This window comes from Protopterus annectens, chromosome 9.part0 (genome assembly GCF_019279795.1).
Source record: "Protopterus annectens isolate FY-2018-M chromosome 9.part0, PAN1.0, whole genome shotgun sequence".
Taxonomy (NCBI): Eukaryota; Metazoa; Chordata; order Ceratodontiformes; family Protopteridae; genus Protopterus; species Protopterus annectens.
This window is the reverse complement of record NC_056743.1, coordinates 472,492,402-472,504,660: the sequence shown is the minus strand read 5'-3', so window position 1 is coordinate 472,504,660 and position 12,259 is coordinate 472,492,402. Positions and strand designations below refer to the sequence as shown.

The 12,259-nt window shown below is 43.1% G+C and overlaps 1 protein-coding gene across 2 annotated transcripts in view; it reads right to left on the bottom strand.

Moving 5' to 3' along the window:
- The window catches only part of CHMP7 (charged multivesicular body protein 7), a 421,425-nt gene that overhangs the window by 282,387 nt on the left and 126,779 nt on the right, over positions 1–12,259 (bottom strand). For both annotated transcript variants that reach the window (XM_044083012.1, XM_044083013.1), the window contains exon 7: positions 621–719. In XM_044083012.1, the coding sequence (XP_043938947.1) occupies positions 621–719 (99 nt within the window). The remainder of the gene's footprint in view (positions 1–620; positions 720–12,259) is intronic.

The window sequence follows — 12,259 nt, the reverse complement described above, 5'->3', positions numbered from 1 at the left end:
CAACAGTATAGACCTTTACTGCTGATCGGTTATTAAATAACATTTTATTTATTTATATATATATATATATATATATATATATATATATATATATATATATATATATATATGGATTCACTTTGAATCATCGAATGTTCAGAATATCGACGTTCTGATCATCGAGACCAGAACATCGATGTTCAGAACATCGAAAGTTCAAAATGAACCGTAAAAAAAAAATATCACAAACACTATGTTATGCGGGCAAGCCCCTGCACCCCCATGTGCCCCCCACACCCCCCTACTTTTATATTCCAACTCCGAGATCGCACTATAGTGGGGTAAGGGAAATCTCCCTTTTACCGCTATATGCAGTAGCGCTAAATGGGGGATTTCCCGTACCCTACCTGCAATGCCAACACTCAGATGGCACACACACACACACACACACACACACCATGCAGGGCACCTTTCTGCCCTGCATACACACTCAACATTCCACAATCTCATCTCATTATTCAAGCCAACATAGACTGGCTAACAGACCCTTTACCTCCCAATACTGTTTATTCTCATTTTCTAAACAATGAGGTAAATAGGCACAACTATGCTGTAAGTAAGCCCTAATCTGCTGGTGTTACCTCCTGAATCTGGTCCATAAGATTTTCAGTCTTTTCCACAGTGACATCCTTCATGGCCAGTTTCAAAGCATCTAAACCAGCCTGGTAGGCATCGGTCACCTAAATTAGAGAAAGTAAAGACAATATATTGTGGATTACATTTTTGATATGTTCTTAAACTATAAATCTGCAACAACTTAAAATGAAAAAAAATAACTTGCCCTGTAATGCATTTAAATTCTATCCTGTATGTTATGCATCTTTCCAGCTATGGAACATTTTCACATTATCTGTCTATATACACAACAATAATGATTCATACTTTATAACACAAATCAAAGTTGAGCTGATGGTAAACAAGCAGTTAAAATGATTAAATCAGACTACAACCTAGCTTAACCTAATCTACCCATCACCACTAAGACAGGCATTTACTCATTTTTTGACATCTACTTCATGCTATTCAAGATCAAGGATACCATCAGCAAGTGCCTACTCCAGTTCAGGGCTTTAATAAGCTGGTGACTCTCAGAAATCCTTGGCACAAGACTGAATACAACTTAGTCAAAAGCACAAGATCACGGATAGTTCCACTGAACTGTCAAACTTTAGACCCATAGCTATTCTGTCATCTCTTGCTAAAATCATGGAGACGTGTGTACACATATAGCTCATGCACTACCTCACACAGAACAAGCTGTTCTCCAACTTTTCAGCATGGCTTTAAGCCACACCACAGTACTATTTGCTCTTTCTCCAACGTCATTAACCCCAGTCGCAATAACAACAAACTATTCTCAGCACTCTTTCTAGATCTATCCAAGGCTTTTGACATGGTTGCCCACAAAATACTTATAAATACCTTGAAGGCCTTCTCCTTAAACAACCATGCACTCTAATGGTATAAATCCTACCTGCTGGCCAGGCAACAGGCAGTCCTATGGCAGAACAAGCTACCATCTGGCCTATCCATCACATTAGGAGTCCCCCAGGGCTCGATACTAGGACCCCTTCTTTTTTCCACCTTTACAAACTACCTTTATTCAGTCATCCCAGATGCTACCTGCATTCAATATGCGGATGACTCCACCTTGATTTGTTCTGACATCTCACCAGCTACTTTATTCACATTAATCCAAAATACCTTCAATACAGTGGAAAAATGGCTCTCCAATCAACATCTAATCCTAAACCCCAACAAAACTAAGTTGCTCCTCTTCTCCGCCACATGCAGGATCCCCTGCCATCCTTCAACATAACCACTAAAGTACAGTTGTGTACACCTACCATAAATGTAGATGTTCGAGTGTATTCACTGTTGCAGTCATTACATTTTGGTAATCTGCTGGCATGTTGCCCTCAGTCAGCCTGAATTCCAAAGTCTTGGGTCCTGTGTCCGTTCCTGTCTCCTCTTCCATGACGTCGGGGGTATAAAACAAGCAGCCAACGCCATTTTCTTTAGTTTTTCTTGCCCCAGATGTCAGATGCCCCCAAAAGGGTAGCAAAAAAAAAATATATATATATATATATATAAACTATATATACATGCAACAATACAAACTTTACCTTCATTTACAAGCAAATAAAGATAGTGAAGGAAAAAGAAACTCCAGAAAAAAGGGGGATGGCGGGCGGGTAACCTGGACTGCAACAGTGAATACACTTGAACATCTACATTTATGTTACGTGTACACAACTGTACTATGTTCTTCGTGTTTCACTGTTGCAGTCATTACATTTGGGTAGAATCCCAAAGCTATGGATGGGAGGCTGGAGCTAAACAGTATTAGGGGCGGCTATAAGGCCCTGCAGAACTGCAGTGGCAAAGCCTGCCCTGGACTTAGAGTAGAGAGGCAAATGATAATGCTTTGTAAAAGTGTGAACAGAACTCCAAGTAGCAGCCTCTAGAATGTCTTTGGTTGGTACTCCTCTGAGAAAGGCTGCTGATGTAGCTGCAGCTCTGGTGGAATGAGACCTAATGACCTTGGGCACAGGTTTGCCATGGTGTAAGTAGCAGAAACAAATGCAGTGGCTTATCCACTTTGAAATTGTCTGCTTTGAAATAGCCTTTCCTTCTGATCCTGCAGCATATGTCACTAGTAACTGCTCAGTTTTTCTTAGAGCTTTAGTCCTGCTCAAGTAGAATCTTAGCTGTCTGTACATCCAATGAATGCAGAATCCTCTCCCCTTTGTTCTACGGATTTGGATAAAAGGTTGGCAGATGAATACTTTGGTTAAGAGCCACCCTGGAAACCATCTTAGGCATAAATGAAGGATTAGTCCTCAGAGACACCCTGTCTGGGTAAAATATGACAAAAGGCTCCGCAGCCATGAGGGCCTGTAGCTATGAGACTCTTCTTGCTGAAGTAATTGCTAGGAGCAGAGCTGTTTTCCATGATAAGAACTTTAGATCTGCAGTAGCAGCTAGTTCAAATGGAAGCAGGGTGAGCTTTTCCAACACATAATTGAGGTCCCATGCAGGTATTGGTGATCTTCTGGGAGGCCTTAAATTTTTGGCTCCTCTAAGATACTGCTTCAGTAAAGGATGAGAAAAGATTGGTGGCTCTGTATTGTAATGAGCCGAAATGGCAGAGGCATGGATTTTTATTGATGAGAAAGATAGGCCTTTGTCAAGCATCTTAGTCAAGTATTGTAATATCCGAGGAATATTTGGCATTTGTATCAGTTCCTTGTGCTCGATTCCAAGCATAGAATCTCTTCCATTTATCAGCATAAGATTTTCTAGTACTAGGCCTTCTGGCTTCCAAAATGACATCCATCACAGCTTTACTGAGAGGTGTTTTTATAACTACATGATCAGCCATGCTGCCAGGTTCAGTTTATGGAGCTGACTGTGCAGGATCGATTGTTTTGCTGGGACAGTAATTGAGGTCTTTGAGGTAAGGTCCAAGCTGTGCATTGAGACAAGTTCCTTAGGATTGGGTACCAGTATTGGCATGGCCAGTCCGGGGCAATTAGTATCATGTTTGGTTTCTCTTGTCTGACTTTTAGTAGGACCTTGGGAAGAAGAGGCAGAGGAGGAAAGGCGTAAACTGAAGGATAAGGCGTCCACTTTCCATGCTTGTCTGTGATAAGTCCTTGTGCAGAGTTTTTTCAATTGATAATTTTGAAGAGAGGCAAATAGATCTATGTCCGGGCTCCCCCATTTCTTTGTTATCATGCTGAAGACCTGTGGATCTAATTTCCACTCGTGAGGGTCCATGAGGTTTCTGCTTAAGTCGTCTGCCAGATTATTTTGTTTTCCTGGCAGGAATTGAGCTTGTAGATGTACTTGGTAAGTCAAAGCTGTGTCCCACAGTGCCATGGCTAGTCTGCAAAGGGGGTATGAATGCGTGCCCCCCTGCTTGTTTATATACCACATAACCGTGGTGTTGTCCGTCTTTATCAGTAGTTGTCCTGGATGAAATTAGTTCTTGAAGGCTGTCAGGGCATTTTGAACTAACATCTGACAGCTAACATCTCTTTTTGGTTGATATGCAGATGCATATGTTCTGGTGTCCATATGCTCTGAATGCATCTTCCCACCAGGTGGGCCCCCCATGCATAATCTGATGAGTCTGTTGTTAAGGTTTGGCTGGCAGGGGGTAGAGTGAAGGGCCGTCCCATGTTTTGGCGACATGTCTTTGCCCACCATAGAAACTCCTGTTGTAGGCAGGGAATGACAGGAATCATTGTTTCCAGACTGTGACAATGCTGACTCCATAAACTTTTTGGGTACCACTGAAGTTTCCTCATATGCAGTCTTGTATATGGAATCAGTAGAATGCAGGATGCCATGAACCCCAAAGCCTGCAGAGCTTGTCTTGCAGATAACTGGGTCTTTATTGCCATCAGTTTGAAGTAAGTAGTCAGTTGCCTTTGTTTGTCTGGCATGAGGAAAGCCATCTGGGCAGTTGTATTCAAGCTTGCACCCAGGAATGTTATATTTTGAGAGGGTACCAGTTGTGATTTCTTTTCGTTTATTGTGTACCCTAGGCATGTTAGAAGCCTTTTCACAAACGCCAGGTGCTGAAGAAGAATGTCCTTGGTCTCTGCTTGAGTGACACAGTTCAAGTAAGGATATATTTGTATACTTCTTTGTCTGCAAAAAGCAATTACTGGTGCCAGGCACTTTGTAAAGACCCTGGGCGCAGTAGATAAGCCAAAGGGCAGTGCAGAGAATTGGTAATGCATTAAGCCAGCCTTGAAACGGAGGGATCTTCTGCACGATTCCCTTATTGGGACATGCAGATATGCCTATTTTAGGTCTAATGTCACCAGCCAAGCATTCTTGCCCAGCATGGGCAGAAGCTGCTGCAAAGTTAGCATTTTGAATTTTGGAATGTCCAGGAATGTGTTCAAAATTGATAAATACAGTATTGGCCTCCAGGCCTTGTCCTTTCTGGGTACCAAGAACAGTCTTGAGTAAAAACCTTGTCCTTTTTCCTGTTCTGGTACTGGCTGAATAGCCCCATATCCATGAGGGACGCAACCTGTTTCTGTGCCTCTGCCCATTGTTTTTTTGGCAGATCTGGCCAACCGTTTGCCATTGGCAGAGTATGGAAATTGAATCTGTATCCCTGTGATACTATATTTAGCACCCACTTGTCCTGGGTTATTAACTGCCAATTTTGAGCAAAAAGTGCTAATTTTCCCCCTAAGGGTGCTGCCAAAAGGTAAGTTGCTTGGTGATGGCAGAGGGAAGTCATTGGGACTGCTTGAAACTAGCATTTACTAAATGTTCAATGTGTATTATTATCTTGGAGCTTTTCTCCCCGGGCCTCCGCTGAAAATCGACATATATCCAGTCGGACTATCCCGGTCAACAAATGTAAAATAAATTAAATAAATAAATAAATAAATAATACAAATGAGAAACATACAAATACCATCTCATAGACTTCAGAGTAAGAATACATATTCTGTATGCATTTACATCTTAAGTTAAAGTCAGATTTTGAGAATAGAAGCAAACAAGTAATGCATTTCCTTAAAATGATAAGAGATTTAATTAAAAAATTATAATTTTTTTTGAAAACCTAACCACAAACAACTTTAGAGAACTGTCACAGGTTACGTAAAACAAGCATTTGTCAATAAATGCTGGCCTGCACAGCAGTAGCAATTCAAGGGGTGGTGTGTGATGGCTAATGTTTGCCATTATTTATAAGAAAATGTTTAAAAGAAAGGTGAAACGTGTTTTAACTGTCAAAGATTTCAAACTTAAACATTCATACAAATTTTTTTGTAAAATAATCCCTTAGAAAAATATATTATAGAACGCACCGCACAAGACGCTTCAACTTTCAAAAACAAAAATCTTACATCAAAATATTTATGATACTGATAAGCTCCGAACAGAAATGACTCTCGGTGACTTTCAGTCAATCCTTTAGCAATATGCTGTAAAAATGTAAATGTGAAATTACATTTTTCAATACACACAACAGAAACGCACAGTTACAGTTCATCTTTTTTCATAAGGTCATGTTTCATTATTTCAGATTTAACTTTTTTTTTTCCAGAAATGTTTTATCTCGGCAGAATTTTTCACTGTTTTCACAAACTGGGACATGTAGAAACAACTGGATAGCTTTCCTGGTTGTTCTGGCTTATGATGGGAAGTTTGTGAGACAAGGAGGACCCACTTCTACATTTCAAAGGGTACTCCCAGTAGCATTTTCATCCTTTTCTTGATTGACTCTGATGTCATTACTTTTACAGAAGGACTGTTACTTCTATTTTATTATGAATTTTTCATTCTGCACAAGTGCAGCAAGATGACAGAACCTTTCAGCTCTATCCTTCAAAACATGACATATTGCCTTACAAATGGGTGGCGGGGGGGGGGCAAGTAAAAACCTTGCACAATTCAAGGCAAGCTCGCTAGACATTTTCATTCATTGTTGCTTTTGTGACCAATGTGTGGCTGCTACGGGTACCATGGGACACTATTTTTGGTCTATTGTAAGGTGAAGGAAGTGAGACTTTACAAAGGCTAGTCAGAAAAAAAGAATAAAGCAACCATGCAGCAGTAAACATGAAGAATTTAGCACAAATATGGCATAAAGTACAGTTTTGTACCTACCATAAATGTAGATGTTAGAGTGCTAATACAGCTGCAGTCATAACAGATGGGTTCTCCTGCCGTCAGGTGGGTCCTCGGTCGGCCGAATTCCAAAGTCTAGGTCCGGCGTCGGTTGTCGTCGCTTGCTTTCCTGATGTCAGCGCGACAGGGGTATACAAGACACAGCCAACGCCATTTTCTTCAGTCTTTCTTGCCCCAGATGTCAGGTGCCCCCAGAAGGAAGGCAATATATATAAAAATATATATATGATATATAATCATGCATTACAATATAATCAAAAACCAGTAGTTGCAAGCAAATACACCACAGAAGGATAACCCAATCAAGTTGTAAGATGAGGAGTTAGCCCCTAGGTCTGTACCCAGAGGGGAAGGAGGGAGGGAAACCTGGACTGCAGCTGTATTAGCACTTGAACATCTACATTTATGGTAGGTACAAAACTGTACTATGTTCATCGTGCATACAGCTGCAGTCATAACAGATGGGTAGAATCCCAAAGCTACGCACAGGGTGGTAGGCACTAGGTGGAACTGGGAAGAGTCAGAATGCCCTGCAACACAGCAGTAGCAAAGCCTGCTCTAGTTTTGGAGTATAAAGGTAGGTGGTAGTGTTTAGTGAAGGTATGCACAGAACTCCAAGTGGCTGCCTCCAAAATATCTTTGGTAGGGACTCCTCTGGGGAAGGCTGCAGAGGTAGCTGTGGCCCTTGTGGAGTGGGATCTGATGCCTGCAGGTACAGATTTACCATGAAAGGAGTAACAAAACCGTATGCAGTGGCCTATCCATTTCGAAATTGTCTGTTTGGAAATTGGCTTCCCTTGAGCTCCTACAGCATAGGACACGAAGAGTTGTTCTGATTTCCTGAAAGGCTTTGTTCTGTCCAACGTAGCTGTCTATGGATGTCTAAGGAATGTAGCAGCCTTTCCCCTTTGCTTTGAGGATTGGGGTAAAAGGTAGGTAAGTGTATGGCCTGATTTAAAGCTACCCTGGATACTACCTTAGGCATAAATGACGGGTTGGTTCGTAGGGAAACCCTGTCCTGATGGAAGATGAGAAAGGGCTGCATAGCCATGAGGGCTTGTAGTTCCGAAACCCTACGAGCTGAGGTAATGGCCAGAAGAAAAGCTGTTTTCCAGGACAAATATTGCAAATCTGTTGAGGCAGCTGGTTCAAAGGGAGGCAATGTTATTTTTTCTAGAATGTAATTAAGATCCCAGGCTGGTATTGGTTGTTTCCTTGGAGGTCTTATATTTTTAGCCCCTCCGAGGAACTGTCTTAAGAGTGGGTGAGAGAATAAGGGTGGATCAGTGTTGTATTCTGCAGAAATGGCTGAGGCATGAATTTTGATGGAGGAAAATGAAAGTCCATTGTTCAACAGCTCAGCTAGATACTGTAATATCTGAGGCAAATTCAGTTTTCTAGGATCCTGGCCTTTTTTCTCATTCCAAGCGCAAAACCGTTTCCATTTTGCGGAGTAAGCCTTTCTAGTAGATGGCCTTCTGGCCTCCAAAATGACATCCTGCACCTCTTTGGAGAGTAGGGTCTGTTGTAGTGTTAAGGAATTTTCCATGCAGCCAGATTGAGTGTTTTCAGCTGACTGTGAAGAGTTTTGTAGCTGTGCTGAGTCAGTAGAAGAGGCATTAGAGGTAGGGTCCAGGGAGGAGTATGTGTTAGGCTCCAAAGGAGTGGGTACCAGTGTTGTCTTGGCCAGTCTGGAGCAATCAGTATCATCTTCGGTCTGTCTGCTCTGGCTTTCAAGAGCACCTTGGGCAGAAGAGGCAAAGGTGGGTAGGCGTAAACTGTCCGTGCTGCCCAACTGAAAGAAAGGGCGTCCACTCTCCAGGCCTTTGGATGGAAGGTCCTTGAGCAGAACTTTGTCAATTGATGATTCCTGTGGGAGGCAAAGAGATCTATGTCTGGCCTTCCCCACGCTTGGATTATCTTTGTAAACACTTGAGGATGCAACTTCCATTCATGTGGGTCTGTCATATTTCTGCTTAGATTGTCTGCCAGCGTGTTTTCCAATCCTGGCAGGTACTGTGCTTGAAGTTCGATTTGCTATTCCAGAGCCAAGTTCCAAAGTGACATGGCTAGCCTGCACAGGGGGTATGAATGTGTTCCTCCTTGTTTGTTTATGTACCACATTACTGTGGTGTTTTCTGTTCTTATCAATAATTGCCCTGGATGTAGGAGGTCCTTGAAAGCTGTAATTGCATTTATCACTGCTAGCATTTCCTTTTGATTGATGTGAAGGTGCTTTTCCTTTTGGGACCATTTGCCCTGAATGCACCTGTCTGTCATGTGTGCCCCCCAGGCATAGTCTGAGGCATCTGTTGTGATGACTTGATTTGCTTGAGGCTTGCAGAACGGTAGACCTATGTTTGTCTGGCATGCTTGGGCCCACCATAGAAATTCCTTTTGCAAACATGGGATTATTGGTATTATTGTTTCCAAACTGTGGCTATGTTGAGACCATAGGTTTTTTAGGTACCATTGAAGTTTCCTCATATGCAACTTTGCACATGGGATTAGAAGAATGCAAGATGCCATGAAGCCCAGAGCCTGCAGGATTTTCCTTGCAGTTAGCCTGGTACAATTTGCTAGTATTTTGAAGTACTGAGTTAGTTGCCCCTGTTTTTCTGGCATAAGATAGGCCATCTGGGTGTTTGTGTCCAAGTTGGCACCCAGGAAAGTTATTTTCTGAGATGGTGTTAGCCTGGATTTCTCTTTGTTGACTGTGTATCCCAGAGAATTCAATAACCGTGTTACATAAGCCAGATGTTCCAGAAGTATGTGTTTGCTGTCCGCTTGGATCAGGCAATCGTGTAAATTTGTATCCCTTGAAGTCTGCAGTAGGCAATTACTGATGCCAGGCATTTCGTGAATACTCTGGGCGCAGTAGATAAGCCAAAGGGCAATGCAGAGAATTGATAGTGGATTGAACCTGCAAGAAATCTGAGGTATCTTCTGCAGCTTTGTCTGATTGGGACATGCAGGTATGCCTCCTTGAGGTCCAATGTTACCAGCCAAGACTCCTTGCCCAGCATGGGAAGAAGCTGCTGTAAGGTGAGTATCTTGAATTTTGGTACGAGTAGAAATGTGTTTAGGATGGATAAGTCCAAAATGGGTCTCCAGTCAGTTCCTTTCCTTGGTACCAGGAATAGTCTGGAATAAAAACCTTGACCTTGTTCGTGAGTAGGTACCTCTTGAATAGCTTTCATGTCCATGAGCTTTGAAATTTGTATTTGAGCCTCTGCCCTTTGATTGTGTGGCAGGTTCGGCATGCCTCTCATTTTGGAAGAGTGTGAAAATGAAATCTGTAGCCTCTGTTTATAATGTCCAGGATCCATTTGTCTGTTGTGATAATATGCCAATTTCTTGTAAATAATGCCAGCTTTCCTCCCAAGGGTGCTGCCAGCTGAGACTTGCTTGGCATGAAAAGGGGGAAGTCATTGGGATTGTTTCCTGTATTGTTGTGCACTGTCTTCGCCACCTCTTGGTGCTGGAGTTTGCCATTGTCTGCCTCTATATGATCCTTGAGATTGTCCTCTGCCCCTTGTGCGCCTGTATCTACCTCTTTGGGGCTTGTCCGTGGCTGGAAAGGACCAGTTTTTTGAAGGCCAATTTCTGCTAAAACGTGGTGGTTGAACATGTAGAAAAGCTTTGACAGTTTGCATAGATTTAGCTTTTTCTTCCATTTTCCGTAGTATCTCCTCAGCATTAGTACCAAATAATACATCCTTTTGTAAAGGAGCATCTAGTAGTTTAGCTTTAACATGATCAGGCAAGGTTTGTTCCCTAAGCCAGGCATGTCTACGAATGACTGATCCTGTAACAGCAGCTCTACTTGAGGCCTCTAGAGCATCGTAGCCACATTGTAAGGTGTGTTTACCCACTTGTTCTGCACTATGCATCATATCCTGCAACTCCTTCAAATCTGGTTGTTCAGGTTGTGACATTTTATTCCTTAATTGTGATAACAGAAACTGCTGATATTTAAGCATATGGAACTGACAATTTAAGGCCCTCATGGCTAGGGTGGCCGAGGTATATACCTTTTTTCCCCACCTTTCTAAGGATCTAGACTCTCTTTCGGAAGGTAGTGGATTCTTAGCAGTAGAGGCCTTCATTCCCTTGGGGCCTTGAGAAATGGTTTCAGGGTCAGCATTATGGCTTTTGTAAAGAAATTGGTGGGAGTTAGGAACTCTGTAGTATCTATCAGGCTTGACTGGGGCAGGAGGCAGGGAATCCGGATTAAGGCAAGCCTCCGAGTAAACATCATCAAGTATGTCCAAGACAGGAGGTATCGCCAGAGGTCTGTGCTGAGGTAGCAAAAGACATTCCCTAAGTCTTTTCTTGGAATCAGAAAAGTCTTGGCCTTCCCAATGAAAGTGTTCCCTCAAGGTATGCAAGGTTTCCCCAAAAGAAAAATCCTCTGGGGGAGATACAGAAGGAATGGACTGCTCTGCATCAGAATCTTCAAAAGGGGAGTACGAGTGTTCCTCTTCATCAGAATGTTCTGAAATAATGGAGCCCTGGTCAGAAGAGGGAGAATCTTCCTCCACTCTGGGTCTCTTGTCCGGAGGGGGTTGTGAACCCCTGATAAGAGTAATTAAATCCTCAGCCATTTTTAGCATCTGCTTTTTAGGCATGGGGCCTGGAGATGGGCCCTGTGCAACAGGCCTCTTGGGATGCATGGCTGATTTGGACTTAGTAAAGGCCTTTATGGAAAAGGAAGATGACGGTCTAAAGACACCATGGGTGGAAGTGGACCTGTCCACATTAGGAGGCTCAACACTCACAGTGGCTTCAGAAGCTGTAGTCTGGGTATGGGCCGAGGCACCCGCGGTCTCGGTTACAGAAGACACCGCCAGAGAAGTGTCGTCGGTAGTCAGGGGCTGCGTAGGCGCCTCGCTGAGAACCGGACCACGTGTAGCCAGTTTTGGCGTGGTGTCAGTGGAGACCGTGGACTTCGCGTGTCGGTCTTTGTCCTTGCGTTTTTTTGGACAAAACGATAGTCGGAGTCTCCGACAACATTTTATAATCAAAAGCTTTAGCAAAAAAGTGCTGGGCGAACTCCGCCCGACGCTTAATAGTGCATTTATTGAAAGTAGCGCAAAAGCGACAGCCCGAGACGTCGTGGTCTGGGCCTAAACAAGGTATACAGAGGGAATGGAAATCCTTATGCGGTATTTGCTACCCACAAGAAATACCATTGTTAACTTTGTCTGACATCGGTCTGAGGCAAGAAAAGTTTCCCCAACGGGGTACTTAGCTTTAAAGAAGACTTCGGTTTCCAAATTTTCATAATTTCAGGAGCTGGCCGACCGACACTTGCGAACTGCTTCTGCTTCGAGCACCGCGCGGCAAAAAAGACTGAAGAAAATGGCGTCGGCTGTGTCTTATATACCCCTGTCGCGCTGACGTCAGGAAAGCAAGCGACAACAACCGACGCCGGACCTAGACTTTGGAATTCGGCCGACCGAGGACCCGCCTGACGGCAGGAGAAACCTTCTGTTATGACTGCAGCTGTACGCACGATGAACATCAAGGATTATGCATGCATGTGTGC